Source organism: Thermobia domestica, chromosome 3 (assembly GCF_964235325.1).
Source record: "Thermobia domestica chromosome 3, izTheDome1.hap1.1, whole genome shotgun sequence".
Classification (NCBI taxonomy): domain Eukaryota; kingdom Metazoa; phylum Arthropoda; class Insecta; order Zygentoma; family Lepismatidae; genus Thermobia; species Thermobia domestica.
Genome location: NC_137456.1, coordinates 255,361,319 through 255,383,869, shown reverse-complemented (window position 1 = coordinate 255,383,869; position 22,551 = coordinate 255,361,319). Strand labels below are relative to the sequence as shown.

Below are 22,551 nucleotides of genomic sequence, written 5' to 3'. Positions count from 1 at the left end.
TTTCAACGTTTATCGCCATATAACAAACACGGTAACATATAGCGAAAAGCGGTTTATTGCAAACGATTCAGCGTCTCAAGACAACATAATCATGACTATCCACAACACTGTACAAAACCGGAAGTAATTTAAATATATTGGGTTGGCAACTAAGTTCCCGCCGTTTTTTTAAATTGGGAATATCTGTATGACATTAAATACTTTTGGGACGAAGTTGTACATCATTCAAAAGAGAATATATTGTTTTACCTAAATATATGTTTCGTTGTTACTAAGATACATTTTCTTGTTATGTACAGATCATTAACATGGAATGTCAACTTGAGAAGAATGAGCATTTTCGACACCTCCTTCTTTTTGCCTTTAATCAAGGTTCTAAGGCCGCAGAAGGTGCTCGCAATATTTGTGCTGTGTATGGAGTGGGTGATATAGCTGAAAGAACCGCCCGTCATTGATATGCAAAGCTCAAAAAAGGAAATTTTGACCTTAAAGTCGCACCTCGTTCTGGCCGTCCAGCTGAGTTTGATGAAGAGTGATTTAACCAACTTTTGCATGAAAATCCGCGTCAAACAATAAGGGAACTAACAGAGACAATGGATTACTCCCACACTACTGTAGAGAAGCATCTTCACTCGATGAACAAAGTTTAGAAGTGTGGAGCATGGGTGCCTCACACCAAAAACGGCGGGAACTTAGTTGCCAACCCAATACAATTACATCAGGTTTCAACGTTTATCACCATAAAACGGAAGTGGTAGCATATAACGAGAAGTAGTTTTTCGTAAACGATTCAACGTCTCAAGACAACTACCATGACTATCTTCAACACTTTACCAAAACCGGAAGTAGTAAAAATGCACTATTACTTCCGGTTTTAATATTGATTTCCGTAGAGCAAAATGGTGAATACTATCAAGATGCGGTTTTTTTGGGAAACGAAAAATTGTTTGTTTCTAACCGGAAGTGATTGAAATAAACGATTTTTAGATTTAACCTTTAACCTTTCTCGCCATAGACCAAAAACAGTAAGAGATAGCAACTTTTTATTTTTTTATTTTTTTTTTTTTTATTTTATTTTTTTTTAACTCAGCGTCTGAGAAACAGGTTCTATATTTGATCTTATCACTCCTTTGCAATCAGTTACTTATAGATCCACTACTTCAAGTTTGTGTATTGGATACGCATAGTTTAGAAGTCGTAGTTTCTCACTCTAAAACTATGCTTGGCAATTATATATGCAAAAGGTCAGAAATGTTACAGAACGGTTTTGTTCCTCTGTTGACAGGTATTAGAGCAAAACCTGTTCGAGAAGCGGTTTTTTGCAATCCATTCAGCGTCCAAAGAATAGGTTCCATCTCCTCCGTTAACCCTCTTTTCAAATTAGCCATTTCTGGTTTTAACATTTGTCACCACAAAACAAAAACGGTAATAGATATGAATTTTTTTTTTTTTTTTTTTTTTTGAAAATGACTCAGCACCCTAAGGCAATTATTATGACTATCCACAATAGTCTACTAAAAGCGGAAGTGGTTCAACTTTACTGTTACTTCAGGTTTCAATTAGTGGTGGGCACAAAAACCGGTTTTCGGTTTTTCACCGAAACCGGTTTCGGTTTTCTTCAAAACCGGTTCGGTTTTTCACCGAAACCGGTTATCGGTTTTCTCCAAAACCGGTTCGGTTTTTTACCTGGTCCGGTTTCAGTTTTCTTCAAAACCGATTCCGTTTTTTTTTCAAAATTACTATTTCTGACCAGAATGGTGTTTCGTTGTTCTCCGGAAACCGAATCCATTTCCACAGAAATAGTTTTATGTGTTTTCGAAAAATTTTCACCGAAACCAGTTTAGGTGAAAACCGAAATGTCGATTTTTCGGGTTTCGGTTTTTATAGAAACCGGTTTTCGGTTTTTATAAAAACCGGTTTTGCCCATCCCTAGTTTCAATACCATTGTCACCATTTATCATCATAGAACGAAAATGATAACAGATAGATAGAGATATCGTTTTCTGTGATAAGTATATTAGGTAAGTTTTCTTTCATTAGTTTGTAGCAATAAAACTTCAATTTTTTTACTGATATAGTCCTAACTTGCCTCAAGAGCCGCTACTCCTCACACTGTGCATGAAACATCTCTTGATGAAAACTTTTAAGTGTTCTCCACTTTGTCAGACCAATCTTTATCACACAACTGTAAATACAGAAGTATACTTGGAAATTTTCCACAAGTTTATATATCAGTTGGATGAAGAGGAACTCAGAAAAAACTTAGTTTCAGTAGAATCACGCTGTTTGCCACACTTCCAACGCCGTATGTTAGAAATTGTGACGTAACCTACAGACCGCCTGGCTTTGCCTGCCGGATTTCTTATGAGGCAGGGATTCCCAACTTTTTCTTCTTATGTACCACCATATTAATATACCAGTAATTAAAGTTTATTTATTTATTTGTCATCATCAGAACAGGCATAAGCCCAGTTTGAGTGTTGGTGTATTACAAAATAAGTTTACAATAGTTTTCTTAAACACAGAGTTCATATTACATATGTCAATTTCTTTGTGTTCGTCACACATCTTGTTATAAGAAGAGCATATTCTCCTGGTTTTGTGACTTCAATAATACGTTGGTCCGTACTCTTTTGCAATAGAACAGGCCAGAGTTATCAACACGAGTTTTAAGTGTCAGGACTTGAAAATTTAGTGTCAATATCAAATCCGTACAATTAAACTCGTTTTGTACTATTTTATAGAGAAAAATCAGATCTATCACGTTTCGCCTTTGTTCAAGTTTAGGGATACAAAAGTCGTCTATTAATGTTAGATAATTTTCATAAGATGAATAGATTTCAGTTCTCTTGTGTGCCAAGTATTTGATAAATTCAGATTGGACTTTTTCCAGTTGCTGTCAGTATTGTTGTTGCACTATTCTGGAAAAGTATGATTTTTTTTTGTCCTTGATGCAAAATTACAAACCTGTTGCTTATTTTGTTAAGTTGGGTTGATTTTAAGTTTAGCATTCCTTTCAGCAACGAGGCTATATGAGACGTAGACCTACTGATTAACGTGGAATCCGAACTAGGTGGGCTCGCGCCGTGAACCGAACCCGGGTCTCCCACGCCAAAGGCGCGTACGTTAACCGCTCAGCCACGAAGGAGCTATGGCTTATCATGTAACTAAGTAACTATTTTATTAATGCAGGTTTGTGTATCTTGAGAAATCAATTGAACCAACTCAGTATATCGTTCAATTTTAAAGAATTAAAATAACAGTAGGTGAACGCACATATTTCTAATTACGGTAATTCACTTAGGAAGAAAGTTTTTAGTCAGTTGAATAATGAATATATGAAAGAGTTATTACAAAATTCGCATTCTTTGCCAAATTCTTTCTCACATTCGCAAAATTCTTTCTCACTGTGAAGGTTATGCTTGTTTAGCTAAAAACATTTTCGTAATGTCATGTTTCAATTACCTTAACTTAGTCTTAAATTGGCCTTAATATTGTATTTAACTTGTTCTTATATTTGTTTTTGATATACATAAGACAGAAAGAAAATCACATTCAGAAAGGTAAGCACAGTAGTAGCAAATAACAATAGACATTTTTCAGCTATATCTAAAATGATAAAATATTTATTTCTCCTTGCCAACCAGAAGCTTGTGAAGCCCATCCTCTTAAACGTTTGCTTGAGACTTTCGTCACATGAAATCTCATTTAACTCATCTTTCTCAGAAGGAATTCTTGCAAAGTGTTTTCAGTTGAAACCGAATCCCCAATCCAAAATTCTGAAACAAGAGTTTCAGAGAAGTATTCTTCGAAATCTGTCATTAGATTACCAGCATAATCCTTTATATTTAGCGACAGTTCAGTACAGGGCCTAAAATTCAACGAAATCACAGCTCCGCACTGGTAAAAATTTCATATAGTATAGAAAAACTAGTTCAGTCAGCAATTGTTTTGACATATAATCAGTGTTCTGTCCAGTACATCATGTTTACCTGCGACCAAAAAATCAATAATAATAATAATAATAATAATAATAATAATAATATGTAGGAAAATTTTGAAATCCAGAGCAAACAAAATTAAAGGCACATTAGGATACATATTTAATCGTATTGTATTAAACCATAAAATACGGGAAGCAAACCGGTCACACTGGAAGAAAAAAGTCACTTTTTCTTATATAAGAATTTCACTGTCATTTTTCCGTGATCATCATGCTGTCTGTCTGTTTTCTGCCGAGGCAAATACACCGTTATACCAGGGCTGTTCCTTTGACTTCCTACCAACTTAAAAACGCCTTTCCTTTCTGGCCAGCCATTTCATAACAGCAAGAGTTGGGCTAAAATCTTCCAACGGACCCATATTTATATTAACGTGAAGGTAATTTTTCACAGTAGTGGGAGCCAAAGAGAGTTTGTTATCTGTTAGTCACTTATAAGTCATTCAACATCGGTAGAAGATGGTTTCGAAGCAACAACTCGGGCTAGATTTGTTGACAGAGCATGAAATGACTGATATCCACGGATTTTCATGAGAAGGCTCTTAGCGTCCAGACCTTTCAACATACTGCACGATGATGCCTCTCTATATTGCATTGCGAACTGCAAAAGATCTGTATCAGGACAAATAACTTTGTGGCATTCTCTTAGGGCATCATCAGTTACATCCTCTTGCAAAACACGCAAAGGCTCCAAAGCAACAATACTGTCTTCATACAGGAAACGCTGACTAACAAAGTTATTCATGGAATCCAGAACTTCGTAGCGTACTACAGTAAAATTTTTTTTCTCACTGACATATTATTTGTTATGGGATTTATTGCGACGTGTGTTACGATGAAGTTGAATACCATGTAATGAATACTGTATTTCTCTGTTGACGTTTTCTTGCACACGTTCGTTTAAAAAAGTTTCTTCCCACCCACCTAACAGAGGTTTCTCTTTCATACTCTCCAATTGTGCTACAGTTCTATTTTTATTTGTTATTGTGTCCAAAAGAAACATTTCATCACACTCAAACTTCTCCTGGCAGTTCTTGAAAACATATAGAGAGTCTGTCACAAGACACAGAAGATAAAGGCTTCTGTGTTATTTTGGACAAAGAATAAATGATCGAGAATGTTGATAATGAACTGCATTACAGCAAAAGATAAATAAATAAGTAAATGAACTCTGCTCTTAGGCTAAACAAAATAAATCAATTTTTTGTACATACAAATAAAAAACACAGTCTTCTTGCCTTAAGCGTTGAAATTTAGCCAATTTAAGCTAAGAACTGGACGCAAGTGGGCTTTGGAAAGGTGAATTAGGTATTGTTCAAGCTGTTCCTAAGGCTGAATCTAAAAAAGACGAGAATAATAATGTTTTACATAGCCAAAAACGTAAAATATTGTACCATGTAGTGTGGGTTGCATACATTTTCCATAAAACCCCGATGCGGCACATGAAGGCGTTGACTGAAAATTTTGAAAAAAATCTGGCATATTTTGTCCACTAAAAGACACCCTTTAACCGCTTCGCCGAGCCGGTTTTCGAAAAAAGTTGAAATTCGGCTCACCCTAACGTATAGTTATATACTAAGGTATATTGGTAATCCAGTTTTATTACATTATGACCAATAGTTTAGTTGTTATAAACGAAACATCGTATATTTCAAACTATTCAGTACCAATCTTCCACTGTGATCATCAATTATTCTGGTATGTATGTTAACATCAAATAATAGTAATAGAATAAAAACGGATAACGAATCAGATGGCAAACCAACTTGCTTCAATGAGAAGATAATCTTATTGGTCAGTTGGTGCGTCACGTCTGTAAACTAGATTTTGGATTTTTGTGAACATTTCGGATTTCTGGATTGAATCGCACACTTGGTTTACTTCCCCTTGGAGACATAGAAATCATATCTATTCCACTTAATTACCGCTCGCCAATGAACTTATCGTCTTCCTTTTGGGCGAAGAAGACTGGTCCGTTGCCATAGTTACCGTTTTTCTCATGGTTAAAACCCGTTTCATGTAAATTTAGTCCTTGTATTTGAGTTAAAGAAGTTGCTGCTATAGTTACTTTGTGTAGCTTCCGGGTAATTGTTCTGTGTTCTGCATAGAGTAAGTTGACAGAGCAGAACTTCAGGAAGAGCGTCCGAGACTGAAGCCACAAAAAATTCTTAATTTCATCACACAAAATAGTCTTTTATTTAAGCAGACTGTAGCAGAAATATCTTGTTTTTTAGTAAGTGGACTCATGTTCGAGTTTTTAATCATGAAACAGTCGTTGTAACTTTTTCTTTGTTTTTAATTTATTTTTCTTTGTTTTATCGCCATAGAGTTATTAACTATTATAATATTGTAAGGAGAATAAATGAAATGAAATCTTCATTTAACGTCCCACGTCATGCTCTTTAAGCTAAAGAGGACTGATATTTAATGAATGTGAATCAGTATGAAAGAATTAGTGGAATGAGAATGTGAGAAGAAATAGAAGAACACCGGGAAAACCCACAGATACCTTATTATCCGCCACAAATTCATATGGGCTGGATCGAGGCAGGGATTCCCTTGAACCAGAAGTGAGTGCTCTGCAACTAAGCCACCAGGAAAAAAAGGAAATTGAATCTTTCCGCTTAACGCCCGCGATTATGCGCTTTAGGTTAAGGGAGACGGATGATCAAGGTAAGCGAATGATAATGGACTATTTGTTGGAATGAAAGTGTGGGTGGAAACGGCAGTACCCGGAGAAAGCTCACGGACACGATGTTGACCACCACAGACTTACTTGGCCGGGAGTCGAACCAGGGACGCCACACTTCAGAGGTAAGCACTCTACCACTGAGCCACCGTACCTCCTAAGCCAACATGGAATGAGAATGTGGAAGAAAACGGGAAAAACCTAGACAACTAACAAATACGATGTTGTCCACCACAAACAGACACGGCCTGATGTGATCGAATCAGGGATCCTTCATACCAGAGGTGAGCTCTCTACTAATAAGCCACAGTGAAATGAGAATGTGAAAGGAAACGGGAAAACCTAGATAAATATGATGTTGAGGTACTTTACTAAATAATAAGACATTAGATATTTATGCTTTGAGATAAATTGATTTACAAAAAATGATATATATACAGTGGCGTATTTAGGGGGCTTCCGGGCTTAACCCCCCCCCCCCCCCGAAATCTTACTTACTATAGAAGTATATGAAAGATCTTGCAGAATTTTCACATTTTCAGGAAAAGCCTCCCGAAAGTTAGAAAAGCCCTCTCCGAAACAAAATCGTAAATACGCCACTATATATAGATCTATATATATACCCTATATATTACAGAGAATGTCTTTCTTCTATTTTAGGGTTATGGAATGTTGATTGTACTGTTAGAAGCTGGTGGCTGCACAGCAAGGTAAATATTTGATCTTATTTTCCCCTCTTAATTGGCAATGAATAAAAACAAAATTGAAATTGCAAATTAAAGACCTAAATTAAATACAATTTAAATACCTACGTACTGGAGTTAGTATTTCTCAATAGTATAAACTAAGAACAAAATCCGTTCCGGTTTTTCTTATAATAACACTATCCAACAAATTTAAACTTTTTTCTGTAGAAATCACGGAGATGAATGTTCTTAAATAATTCTAACCCACAAAGTCTAAAAATCAATTCAAATTCTTCCTATAATGTCTCACCTTTTTATCTACAAAAGTCGCCCAAAAATGAGGCAACATCATATATTTGATATTTATCTCGAGATTTGGTGTTCAGGAAAAGTTACTATTTCGAAGCAAAAGGTTGTACTGAGTACAAAATGTAAGTGAAAATCCACGATACTAACAGGTTGATTTAAAAAAATCAAAATCACAATAAAAATAAAATTTTAAATATATGTATATTTTATTTTCGCAATAGAACTGTTTAAGTTGAAGAACAGTATATTAGTGTAAACTCATGCAGTTTACGAAATAAGAGATGAAAGTGTTGATTTTATGTTATACAGAGTGTTCCACAAGTTACACAAGCGAAGAGTTTAACAATTGTCTTCTAAACTGCAAGTCGGAAATTGCACAGTGAGTTTTCGAGCTTGGTTTCTTTAAATAAATTAAATAAGTCTTACAAATGATACAGATATGAAGAGCATCATATTTACAAATATATTAGATCTAATATATATATATATATATATATATATATATATATATATATATATATATATATATATATATATATATATATATATATATATATATATATATATATATATTATAGATATAATACAGATAATACTATAAATGGAGAAGAGTTCAGCTGAAAATGTTTACTGGTTTAAACCGTACTACCGTACATCATCATGAAGCATTTACTAGTGTTTAAATATAAAAGATATTACGTGACGAATGGTACCGCAGTTGTAAATTTACAGACTTTACTGCGCCCGATACTTGGAAGATTTCCTAGTTGCGAATTGAGATTTCCTCTTGTCCACTGTTGTGGTTTCTCTTTGAAGTAACAAACAATAGTCTCCCATTATGGCACGATCCCACCTATCTTCGTAACGTTGTTCTGTTTGTGAAATCTCTTGATGAGACAATTCGTCTTGTTCATCACTTACTGCTCCTAAGTTCTCGGGGAAGAAGTTAAGTTGCGAGTGTAGAAAGTGAAGTTTCAAGGACATTCTGTAACGCAATACTTTATAGTTTTGTATCAGATCACATAATAGCTTTTCATAGTCTTCAGCTTTATTGTTCCCTTTAAAAAAAAAAAAAAAAAAAAAAAAAACTACGACAACACTCTTGAAAGATAACCATGCAGCCTTTTTAGCTGGATTCAATGTCTGTATAAAGTGTGCGTCCAACAAATACCCCTTCTTTCAATTTGGCCTCCGATGCTCGTTGGCTTATTGCTTCCTTGAATATGCGCCCAGTTTTACTCATTATCAGTTGACATAGTTCTCATAAAAAACAATTACACTTTAAAACCTTTAACGTTACTGATTTAAACAACCTACGAGTTGCAGTAAATGGGTGTTTCCATTTATGTATGGAGAAACTAGCGTAAAATAATGGAAATTTTATATATATATATATATATATATATATATATATATATATATATATATATATATATATATTTAATATATATATATATATATATATATATATATATATATATATATATATATATATATATATATATATATATATATATTTGTCTTTGTCTTCACAGGGCAGAAGGAAACCCTCGACCGGATATATTTTATGTCGAACAAGCTCAGGCGACTTTAGCTTACATACATAAAATAGGAATCCTTAATATATGTGAAAAGTGGTAAGTATCTCTCTTTCTTCTGTTTGGTTTGTATTCAATAGTGAAGGACGAAAACGTGAAAGGAAATAGTGACACGCTGTAAACAAGAAGTTTAAATTTGCGGTCAGAGATCATAATTATGTGTTGTGATTTTGTGCTGCCAATGTTGAGTAATGCCAATATATGCTCAGTTGAAGAGAACCCATGTTCGATTTGAGCACTCTTGAGAGGAGACGGCTTGTATTAATTAAAAGCGAAAAATTACAACCCACGATTATCCACTTTAGGCTAAAGAAAATAGATAGATAATGAAAATGAATGATTGGAAACAGTTGTTGGAAATAAGACTGTTACAGGAAACGGAAGTGACCTGTGGAAGCCCATGGACACGATGTTAACCACCACAAATGCACATTACCAGGACTTAATTAGAGCTTCCCGCACCATAGGCAAGCGCAGAACCACTAGGAAAAGTGCCCCCTCAAGAAAGCGAAAATTTTCGTAGAAACTGGTGTCTAGAATTTTCATTCAATTTATGTTAGTGACAGCATTTCGGGGTTATAGGGGTTTGCTTATCCTACATAGCACACGAACGTCAACGGAACATCCGAGACTGATCCGCAATGGACAACGGGATATGCCGGGATCATCCAAATTTGCTCCCGGGCCATCCATAGGACCTCCGCGGAATGTCGAGATGTCCGCTAATATCCGGGAAACTGGATATTCAACGGGACTTCAAAGGGATGTCCACTGGTGAATCGTGGGATAATGTGGTCCTAGATATGTCCGACTGGGATTTCCCTGGATCTCCTGTCCCATCCGGGACGTCCCGTGGACATCCTACGTAGAAATCCTTTAGGGTGTCCCATGCAGGACGTCCATGGGATGTCTACTAATTGTCCCGATAATCGCGGGAACAATATGGAATAATTGGGATCAAAATGGGACGTCGTGTATTTTCATCATTTGGAGAGACATTTGTACAAATTTCTTAAATTTTACAATTTGAAAAAAAGTTAGAGCCATGCCGAAAACAGTTATCAAGTATTGTGTGTAAACAGAGGCAGTAGAGACGGCTCAGAACATATGCATGCAACATTTGGCATGTAATGTCGTAGAAAGCATGGCATGAAAATTGTTTTGTCGTTTCAAAGAAGAAATTGCTTTGAGTGATACATCAACTTGGGAAGTCGATCGGACTTTGACGAAGATAGGTTAAATGAGTTATTCCTAGTCCACGATGACCCTCCCTTAGTCAATCTGAGAAATTTTGAAAGTAGGCCAAATGTCCCAGGCAAAAGAAGTCGTGAAAAAAGTTCGTCCAACCGACCCAAAAGAAAGTGTGAGTTTTTAGAGTTTTTTTGAGTTGTTACATTTCTACTTTGTAAATGAAATGTTTTAGGGTTATCCTTTTTACAGTGGTACTTTAACTTTGAATTAAACGTAATTAAATACTGGTATCTTTAAATAAATATCCTCAATGACAGGCCAAACGAACGTTTACTTAGCTCAACGTGTCTTTTTGAAAGAATCTTTTCCAGAATTTTGATTTTTTTTTTCTCATAGGCTGTCTACAAATTCGCGACCGCAAGTCGCGAACCCACAGTCATTGTCCGGTGGAAAGTCAAGTAACAAATGGTCAGAAGGGATGTTTCTTGGATTCAACCGAGCTCCAGATACTCCAACACAAGGGTGGCCAACGACTGGTGAGTTAGGAATAAGTTCATTTCTCTTAGCGTAGTAACTTCGATCTTCCTATAACTATTCGTATACTCTACATCAATTTTTCTTTTCTTTTCTTTTTTCGAGTTAAGATGCTAAAGATTTTCGCTTAGTGTATGCATTACTCGCCAAAAGTCTGACATAAAAATCGGTATGTGCGTGAAATTTGACATTATTATTGATATAATTATTAATAATTTCATAAGAACAATATTTTATATTTCGTGAAATTTTATATATTGTAGGCATGTATAAGAACAATAATAATTACATCATGTTGCTCTAAGGATAAGAAGGCTCTCTGCTATCCATTAAAATAATAGCTATATGATGAGATGTTTACATTTGGCTAGTTGTAGAAACAGGGAACGACCGCTTATTGGGACGTTTCCCATGTTCAATGAACTTAAAAAGTTTGTTAGTGAATTCTCTGTCTGTGTGTGTGTGTCTGTTATTTGCGAATTTTTCAATTTGAAACCCATCATTCAATAGAGCATTTTTTTTTTAAATTGAGAAAATGATGGAATTGTTCGCGTCACTCTTACCGTTCCCGAGATATTGGCCAAAAAATTGCCGATTTTTGGACACTTATTGATCCATATCTCAGGAACCATAAGTTATAGAAAAATGATATTGACGTTGATCAATACCCAAGAGGATGGTGAACATTTTGGTACCAAATAGTAACCGGTGGCCGATGGCCAACTGACCACCATTCCCCAGATATTGACCAAAAAATTTCGAATTTCGGGACATTTAAGGAGCCATATCTCGGGAACCGTAAGTCATAGAGAGATAATATTTTGCAAAATTTGTGCGAGAAACAGAAGAAGGTGTGAACAAAAATACTTACGTTTACATGTAGGAAAAATTACAGTTATCCTTCCGACCCATTTGTCCATTCTTTTAAAATTCGTTCTGGTAATACTCTTGGAGGATTCTCAACTGCTTTATCTTAGAACCTCCAAAGATCATCGCAGGTCTCTGAGGAATTGTTTCCTCAAAGTTAATGCAGCGAGTGGACACTTACGAGGAAAGTAGAAAACGTTTTAAGAAGCAGGTAATTTATGAAGTGACTTAGACAAACAAAACAACCAAAGACTTGTAAGAGATATGGATGTCTCAAATTATTAAGTGACTGGTAATGTAGAGGGATTTGGATTTCTGGGCTTTCGGCATCTATGGCCATTTAGCCCGTCACGTATGAGGGATAACGTCCCTCAGCGAACACGCTATCCAAGAAAAGGGAAGGAAAGAAGCGACCTTGGACCTATAAGCTAGGTACCACCCCAGAATTTGCCTGGTGTGAATGAGGAAAACCCAGGAATACCTCATTCAGAATGGCTGTAAAAAGTTTTTACACTTTCGAACGAGTATCCCCACCGGGAATCGAATCCGGGACCACTCGCACCGATGGCCAGAGCGATAGCGACTACGCTACTCGGAGCCACGGTAATGTTATGAGATTAAGCCCTAAATGTTGATATACATCAGTGGTTCCATTCTTACTTGCCTGTCGTCCCCCTCCTACTCATAACAAAGACAAAATGTCACATATTAGCGACGAGCTAAGGCTTAATTGTAAATGATTATTACAACTGGTGCTTTGTTCATAATTTGACAGTTCATTTCTGTGAGTAGCTAGCGCCCCCTTGCTTGTGCTTGGCCCCTACCCCTCCTCAGGAGGAGCATCTCCAGTTTAGGGAATGATGTGCATCCTGTTTCATCAGACTTCACTGCTGTGTGTTTCACACGATTCTTATCTTACGTTTCTTTTGAGCGTTCCAATAATACGGTCTTGCTCTCCTATCATGGTCTAACTCCTCTACCCCCACTCCATATTATGCTCAACCGCTATAACTTTGCTCATATTTATTCCTTCACATGTTCTACGTGTTAAAAGCATTATGTCTCTCTCCGCAACTCGATTATATCATTCAGAAACTTTCCTTGTAATTCGAGCCCTGATAAAGAGTTTTGTTGTTGTTGTTGAAATTTTCTCTGGGTGTTCTACACGATATAGATATATAACTTCACTCAGAAGTCAAATTACGAAGTTCACTGCATTTCGTGTTTCAAACTAATTTTAGGATGTTGTAAGTTAGTAAGCTATGCAAGCGTAAAACCCTCATATATATAGATACTGTGTTATTAAATTAATTTTCTAACGCCTTGTGCTGTAAACTCAGCTGTATGTTTCAACTTACCATTGCAGATGCAATAAAAATGGCAATTTCACAGTCAGTACAAGAGCAGTAATTCTAGTTATGTACCTACTCATAGTAGAGACAAAGTTTCTTCTGCTACTGCGTAAGGGAATTGGTTGTTGATGTTGAAATTTTTTTTGTAGAATTGGCCAATTCCGGAATTTTTACTTTTCGGAATCCGAAAAGTAAAATCGGAAAAATTCCGTAGTCGGAAAAGTTCCGGATTTCGGAAAAATCGGAATTTAAAAAATTCCGATTTCGGGAAAGTTCCGGAATTCGGAAAACTGGGATGAAATTAGGGATGGCCAAAATTTTCCGGAATCCGAATTCCGGATTTTTCCGAAATTGGGAAAGTTAAATTTCCAATTCTGGAAAATAAATTTCCCGGAATCCGGATTCCGGAAAATTTTGGCCATCCCTAGTTTTTAGTGTTATTATATATATATAGGGTCGGCCACTTATCTTGATATGCCCTTTTAACTTTTTAATTAATATATAAAAACATTAAAACTTTGTATTACCTGACCAGGATATTAGTGCGGTTTTTCGTGGAGGGCGCTAGTGTAGTGTTTACATCAGTTTCTAGGTAAGCGCGGTTGGACAGGGGAACGGAGAGCGTCACTCTGCAGTGTATCCAACGATTTTCAAAAGTTGCAGTTTACATGTTATAAGTAGCCTAATCTGTTTCGCTTAATAAAGAACTCTATAAATTATATAGTTGTTATTGAATACAGTAATGGTTATTCCTGCAGTAATGCAGATGTATTGTGGATAATGGCATATGCATGGAAATTAACAATTTAAGAACACGATAGCATACAAGTGAGTTTGTACCGTGTATTAAGCAGATTATATAAAAAAAATTGATTACGTTTTATTTGATTTCATTATAAAACAGTAGAAACCTGTAAAACTCAGTAATAAGATGTAATGACTAAAATATTAATTATGGGTTGGTAGCTTAGATACTTGCGCAATATCTTGTAACTGTAAGTTTAAATCAAGTTAAGGCTCGCGATGCTTGTATTTGTTTTAATGTAGGTCTTTCGATTGACAACTAAATTATTTTCTTGAGTTGTAGCCAAGAAAGAATTCCGATACGTTTCCACTCGAGAACTGTGGAAGTTCTCTCCGTTGGTCTATTGGCTAGCGCATGTGTCTTTGTTGTACGTGGTTCTGTGAGAGCCCAACAATTAATTTTACAATGTTTCACTTTCATTAATCATCTGTCTCTTCTAGAATAAAGAGCATAATCATGGGACGTTAAACTAAAGAAATTTCATTTCATTGTTTCGATTAATGTGAACCCTTTGGGGGAAAAGGAAGTGAAGAAGAAATTTTCCTTAATTTTTTAAAGGGCTACGGGATTGGATAGCTTGTCTTTCGGGATTGCCTTGTAAAACCTGATTACAATGTATCTTTCTTTTAGGATTATAATCGTAATCCAGCCTTTTGGTAAATGTGAAATAAAAGTATCGATAAAACATCAGCGTATGGGTAATGTAAGCATAAATATCATTGGTTCAATACACAATAAATTCACAACTTTTATTTATGAGTATAGAAATTCTCTTTGAACTCCCTCTGAATTTCTTTCAGACCCTAGGTCTCTTGTGACAAAGAATTAATTCTATTATCTGTTTTCATACACAATATAATTTTGAAACTTGGGAGCCTAGTGTTGTCTTTGTGTCTGTAATACGTAATCATTTGTCGATTGACTTCAGAAGACTGAGTTTAGCCCGTGAGCATAAGTTGCATATAGTTCAAACATATCAGATGTACGGTCTTGTTTAACAAATTCTGTGTGCACATATGAAATTCAAAGACAAAGGTAATCAATCGTCTTTAAACAGCTGTATTTTTATTTCAAGTGTAAGTACTAAAATGTGCTACGTAGATTTTCGGCCAATTGTTTCATCGCCGGTATCTTTGAGCAATGAGATAGCAGTGGAAGACAAACTTCGTTCTTCTAACTTGATATTTTGAAAAACTTACGCAAGTGGTTTTGTTACTTAAATACATATCTATTCACTCTAATCAATTTCAAAAGTACCATTAACTTTATAATAACATAATGAATGTAAGAGTTACCCTGAAAATGTATTTTGTATTTCTTTTTTAATATAAAATTCATTTTTTCTGAATTTCACGAGCTATAAGAAATCAATTGTCAGGCTCCCCACTTTAAATTTTAATCGCTCCCCTACCGCCTCAATGTAACATTGGGTTTATTTCTTTTAAATATTTTTTTTTTTCAAAATATGGTAGAAATACTGGATTTTTAAATTACCAAACCAAGCTAAATAATGACAGGTTAGATATCAGAGAAAGTTATCTTTATTTACCTTCTTAATTAGGGGCGGATCCAAATCTCCTTCGGAGGCGGTTAGATTATCAGTTTCTCTCTCACCAGTCTTTTGCAGCACATCCGAAAATGATCTCAATGCAAATTTGTTACTGAAGGTACTGACAATCGATCGATCACATGGTCCAAATTGGTAGCAATTTCGAAGACGCCTTATCTCAAAACTACACAATAGAACTTGCTTTAAACAATGAAAGCGCAGTTGCCAAAGTATAACTTTGATTCACAAAGATGAACTTCGAGGTTTCGTTAACAGATGAATTAGGAATTCCTTACACTCTAATGCTACGAAGTTCTCAGTGTTCCTTTGTACGACACTGAGGTTAGTTTATTCGCAAGTTATTGTCATATTAATATGGAGGGTTTATGTACTTTTTTTTTCAGTCCCTTAAAATGTTCTGAAAGTAACTTCCATAACTTTTGAAATTGTGTTTGTCTTAACTTGAACAAATGCGTGAAGTGGTTTATTATGAACAGGGCAAAAACAACTGTGATAGATTAATTACAAGTGATCCGGTTAGAAACACTGTTGTTTGTATTTTAGTTCCAAAATCTGCCGCCCGCACTCGTTCGCTGGTGGACTAATAGCATACAAATATCAGCAAGCGGGGCATTGTTTGACTCTCTGCAATACTGCAAAGTTAATAGTATGTCAAGCTATTAAATATATTAAGTCTATATGACTGACGCGGTGTTCGTAGGTTTTCTTAAGAAAATCCCCTCGACTGTCATAAAATTTTCTCTTATCAAATTTTCCTTAGTTTGCTAAGTGTCCAATTCCTATGACAGAAGTTATGTGATAATAGCATTTTAGCCATGTCAAAGAAAGTGCCAACCACATTTGTTTTATGCTTGTATTTTTTTTACTTTTTCTTTATTTTATTTATTTTTTATGTATTTTTTTTCTTTACAAAAAAGTATACACAAATACACCAGACAACAATTTGTGCAAACCATGCTGCTTTGAACAGATCCTCCCCGTACAAACTATTGGTATTGTATTCGTTTATTGCTGAAGGACAAAGAAAATTTTAACCATTTATAATGGTCACTCAGTGAGTGCGAAAATTTCCCTGGATTTTTACGTTTTATCGAATAATTACCCCCCCCCCCCTCTTTGTTAAATTTACTTACGAAATTTCCCTCAAACTACGAACACAGGTCTCACGGTAACTTACAATATCACATTTCTTATTCAGTGTTGCAAACTAAGACGTTGGTATATCAAACATCCAAATTTGGTGACCTCTACAGCAGTAATAACGTAAGTGAAATGTTGTAGGTCAACGCACATCTAAAGTACTTTAGTGTGTAATTCAGTGATCGTGAGATGAGGGATTTCGAATTAATAGGTACAAAGTTACAAGGGTTTAAAAATGCGACATTTTTCAAAAGAACTTATGAGCTTAAATAAGTACCTCATCTAATTCCATAGATGTTTATAGCAATTTGATGTCTCAGTCCGTTCTGGATATATGTTAAACATTGGTGGGGTTTGCAACTCTGCTCATAATGATGTAGCGTTCACCTCTGGTGCTTGGGGTCCCGGGTTCGATCCCAGCCCCCGCCAAGTGAACTTTGTGGTGGACAAACACCGTGCTCGTGGGTTTTCTCGGGGTTCTCCCGTTTCCTCCCACATTCTTCATTCCACCATTTCACTCATCTCTCATTATCACCGTCTCCTTTAGCCTAACCGGCATAATCGTGGGACGTAAAACTCAAAGATTTCATTTCATTTTTTTTCATAATGATGTAACTCCTACACCTGGTTGTAATTTCACCTGTCAAAAAGTTATAGAAACAAAAGAAAATAACAGTTGTAGAATGTTCTCACAAACACTTCATTTTTAAGCATTTTTTACCATTTGTTTCATATCTCCAGAATGGTTTGAGATATCAAGTTGCTGTAAATGGTATTATGATCTTTATACCTATTCAAAACCATCTTTGTAATTGGATGTGATATTTACCTAAGCACCTTTTCGAAATAAAATCCTTTGGAGAAAGTTAGATTTTCAATTCCTCGTAACTTTATTTCTTCTTGTTCGGCACGCATCATACAGGTTTGTCCTGAAAGTATTAGGACTGATTTTTTCCTGCCAAAACTTGGTGAAGGAGGGGAATATTACTGCGCTGGTTGGGTGGTGGAGGGTCTTAGCTACCATCTCACCAGTCACCAGTTGTCTCCAAATCTTCACGAAGTGTAGATGAGTTTAAGGTGAACTCCTTTCAAGGTGCCTTGTTACCTCCACAATGAATCGTTTGCTAGAGCAGCGTTACGCGGTGAAGTTTTGCGTCCAACTGGGTAAAACTGCAAGTGAGACCCATGACATGATCAAGACAGCTTATGGGAGTGATACCATGGGTCGATCGAGTGGCACAAATTGTTTCGGGAGGGAAGAGAGCAAGTTGACTGCAAAGGAGTGGTTCACAGAGAGTTTGTACCGCCTGGTCAGACTATGAATGCTGCGTTCTACGTGGAAGTACTTGAAAGACTCGGAAAACAAGTCCCTCGCATCCGTCCAGCAGTCGATGGATCATGGAAGCTTCATCACGACAATGCGGCGAGCCACACCGCCTTTGCTGTCGTGGGCTTCCTCACCAAACATGGCATCACACAGCTTTTCCAGCCACCCTACAGCCCAGATGTCGCTCCTGCAGACTTCTTCCTCTCCCCCGGCTGAAAAGGGTTATGAAAGGCGGCACCACGGCTCGGTCCAGGCCATTCAAAAGGCGGTAACGAGGGAGATGAAGAGCGTTTCAGTTTCTGCGTTCCAGGAAGCCTTCAGTGATTGGCAGAGTCGTTGGAAACGCTGTGTTGATGCAGAAGAAGCATATTATGAAAACTATTAAGTCGATGTATCAAAATTGTGATTTTTTTTTTTTAATTCACAATTCTACTTTCCGGACAAACCCCATATGATGACTGTAGTATTTGACACTAAGATACTTTGGATATGCATTGCTCTGTTCTTGTTACTTATATTACTACTGTTCTAAAAGCTTCTGAAATTTGGTTATTTTTTATATTTATGATGCTATAGTGTCTTTTATTTGCAACACTGAATAGCAAATGTGACATTATATATTTTCGTTTAACATATAGATTTGAAATACAGGGTGTAATAAAGTGGATTCCGTATGGGGGATAAGTAGAAAAGTTCATATTGACCATATGTTCGGAAATGCATGGTTAGGGATCTACAACCATTACTCACCTGACGCTGAGCGAGGAATTGACGAAGTGAAACACATTCTCTCCAACACAATTTCCCCAATAATGAGCGTGGAACCATTAGTGATACATCAGTGAAAGAATATAGACCACAGATACCGACGAAGACACATTTGTGCCTATTGCGCTGAGCTATAGAAGCAGCAGAAAAAAAACTCTAAAATCATAAACAAAAAATTCTACGTTTATTTCCTTATTGTAAAACGTCAACACTGCTACCGATGGCACAGCGACCAAGCACACCCACAAACCCAGTGACATGGGTGCATCAAACATCACAAAAAATATTTGAAAACATGATGCAGGAGCTATATATATTTACAGTAATGTGCTGCCTCACGAGTGCCATACAAACGGTGTGCATGTTTATGTTCAAGTAGCCTTTAATAGTGCCTCATAGTAAATGTTCAAAATTGCCCCTCCTGCTGAAATGCAAGCTTCAACGTTCACCGCATAGAGGGACGAACGCGCTCTCGACTTCCAGGGATATTCTGTATTCTCTGGTACGCTGCGCCGGTAGGAATACGGAGTGTTTCCACTATCCACACTAGTTTCGCAAACTAAAATCTTTAAATACCCCCACCGACAGTAGTGCAGGTGATTCAGATCTGGTAAGCATGGAGGTTGAGAAACTGATTCTCAACACCTAATCAATCAGGCAGGAAACACTGCATTTAGATACGAGCGCGCTGTAAGGCTGAAATGAAGGGGCGCCCCGTCATGTATAAAATCAAACGATTTACACAGTGTCAGGGCAAGTAATCCACTGCATCTTGAATGTAGATTTTCAGGAATTCTCGATATATTTTCCCTCACTGATAATCCGAGTTCATAGACGGGAGATATATATGTATTATGAAAAGTGTCATGGCACATGTTAAATCGAGGTCCGTTTAAGTGCCAAGGTCTTCCCTTTTTTCATTATTTCACAAACTACTTGACCACAAGAAGTTGAAAAATCATATCACTTCTCAACCTAATCTCCTTTTACACGTACACATTTCTCGCAACGTCGACGTCATGATTCCATGGCCGCCAAGAACACTTCTTCAGGGAGGTGTTTTAACCACCGGAAAATCGTGAATGAATAGCGGCCTAACTGAAAATGAACGTCCACACAGAGTGTCCTTCGTTGTCAGTAACTCCACAAATCGCTAAGTGCGAGGTCTGATGAGTAGGAAGCATGAGATACCACTTCAAAGTTGTTGTAATGAAGAAAATCCTGAGTTATGACTCGATTAGCAGAAGTATTGTCTTGATGGAAAAACATATGAGCAATCTTTTCTGGTTGATTTGCTTGCAATGCTGAAGTGAGCTGAATCCGGAAACATATTAGTACGATGCACCTGTCACTGTAGTGCTCTCTAGAATACAGTGAATGAAGATCCCGCCTTCGCTTCCTCAAAAAATGATCACAATCACTTTCTGAGCACTGGCGGTAATTCAAAATTTCTTTGGTGATGAAGAGTAGGGTGGTCCTTAATTTTCGATTTCCGAATTTCTTTTCTCCCAACCCCTAAATTGGTTCCATGTCGGATCAAATTAATCTGTGAAAAAAATGGGCTCAATCGAAGAATATTTAACCGACCCTCAAGCGACCTAAACATCTGAATGCATTTACAATGTATAGTATATGGCAAAAGTTTGTAATAAACTCTTGTAACTTAAAAATGGCTGAGGGAAAGGAATCATATCTTGGATAGAGGTGGTAGAACTAGATCCATACCTGATACTGAGTAGTGACCGAGATGAGGCATATCTTTACGTCCACCATCTTGGATTCGGGCACAAAATTTTAAATAGAAATTACCTCGTATGATATATCATTTTGAGGTAGCTTTTGACGACAAACAGACGTTTGCCTTTATTTTCCATTTATCTCTGAACGTGTAACAATTATCAACTATGGAAAATAAGAGCTCCGAAGTAATAAAACTTAATATTCTGTGAGTTTAATTTCTGTACGGGCTGCAGATTTATAAAATTGTTGAATAGTTTCCCTTATTTGAATTAAACCATAAAGTAAAGAAAGAAATGCACATGCCCATCTACTTGGAAAGAAGATGTGAACTTTCAACGTCGGTTGAATATATTGAAAAACATTGTGGTGGTGAATGATGTTGCAGAGAGAGGTGGGAAACTGATACAAGAATATGAAGACATTTTAAAAAAGGACGAAAAAGAGAAACAATACATATTGCAGATAGTCAGGGAAAACAGAAAAAGTATCCAGATGCTACAAAAATTGGCTTAATGATGCAGTAGAATTTGGCTAGTTATCCACAGCCTTCAGCTTTCTTTTATCATCATTTTAAACATTCATTATATTATTTATGTAATTTCATTTCATATAAATATATTCAATATAGGCTGATGTGTATTTCGACGGGATGTAATTATATAACAACATATATAATTATTTCCTTGTTACACGTACAGTATGTAATAGTATATTAATATTTCAGTAACCTATAAAGAAAAAAAAACAATATTGAAAGGTAATAAACTATTATTTCAAAGTTAAAAAGAATTAAATGCCCAGAGATAAGTTGAAAATATAGGAAGATATGTTTTTATAATGAAAGGTTACCCAAAAACGATGTCATAAAACGTGATTTCCACTTAAAATTTTGGGTCCGAATACAAAATTGCGGACTTCAAAATGGCTATTTCTCAGGGTCAGATGTGGATTACTTCCAATCCCTGTATCCAAGATTTGGTCCCTTTCCCTTCAGCCGCTTTAAAGTAAGAAGGGTTTATTCCAGACTTTCCCTATATATATTAACATATTGGATACGCATTCAAACTTTAGGTCGCTTGGGGGTCGGTTAATTATTCTTCGATTGAGCCCATTTTTTTCATGCATAAATTGGGTCCAACATGGAACCAATTTAGGGGTTGGGAGCAAAAAAATTCGGAAAAAAAATTTCGCCATGTAATTAAGGACCACCCTAATGAAGAGTCTATGGGTTCCCGTAGTGGCAATTGCTGTTTCGTTTCAGGATTGAAAAGCGATACCCATGCTTGATTGACACGTTACCACCTGCATAGCCTTGTGGTCAACAGTTAGCACTCGGGGAACCCATTTTGGAATTACTCGCATTTTCACGACTTCATATATAATGGTCTCAAAAGATCCCAAGGGATTGCTAAGTCCAGAGGCGATATCACGCACACGTTCCTCCATAACAGCCTCCTCCACTTGTGCAATCATGTTGTCTGTACGGGTTGTCCATGGTCGGGGTTGCTTGAGTTCGTTATCATATAACGTTCGACTTTCTTTAAACTTCCACACTCACGAACAGTGATGAAAATTTTTCGATTCATAAAATCATATTCCACTTATTCCTACACGGTTGATTAGCTTTAAAATTTATTGGTGATGTGAGGTGGAAATTTTTCCGCTTTATTTTCCGGGAAAGTTTTCCGTTCTAAACAAATGTCAGTGATCATGTAACAATTCCTATTAATCATAAAATTGATTGAATTCATGTATAGAAATTTAAAAAAATGGAAGATCGGTTAAAGAATCTAAAAATTTTCATGGCTCAGACAAGTTCCAGTACTATGTAGGAACAAGTGAAATAGTTTTTCGTGAATCGAAAAATTTTGTCATGTATGAAAAAATTGAAAAACTTTTTATGAGTCGCAAAATTTTCATAATTTTGAACCAAAAAGTAAAACAACTTTTTGTGAATCGGAAAGTTTTTTGCTCT

General features: G+C 36.3%; 1 protein-coding gene across 4 annotated transcripts in view; it reads left to right on the top strand.

Moving 5' to 3' along the window:
• Positions 1–22,551, top strand: part of in (inturned planar cell polarity protein) — a 666,765-nt gene that overhangs the window by 558,990 nt on the left and 85,224 nt on the right. For all 4 annotated transcript variants that reach the window (XM_081752327.1, XM_081752329.1, XM_081752330.1 and 1 more), the window contains exons 13-15: positions 7,350–7,399; positions 9,220–9,321; positions 10,870–11,009. In XM_081752327.1, the coding sequence (XP_081608453.1) occupies positions 7,350–7,399; positions 9,220–9,321; positions 10,870–11,009 (292 nt within the window). The remainder of the gene's footprint in view (positions 1–7,349; positions 7,400–9,219; positions 9,322–10,869; positions 11,010–22,551) is intronic.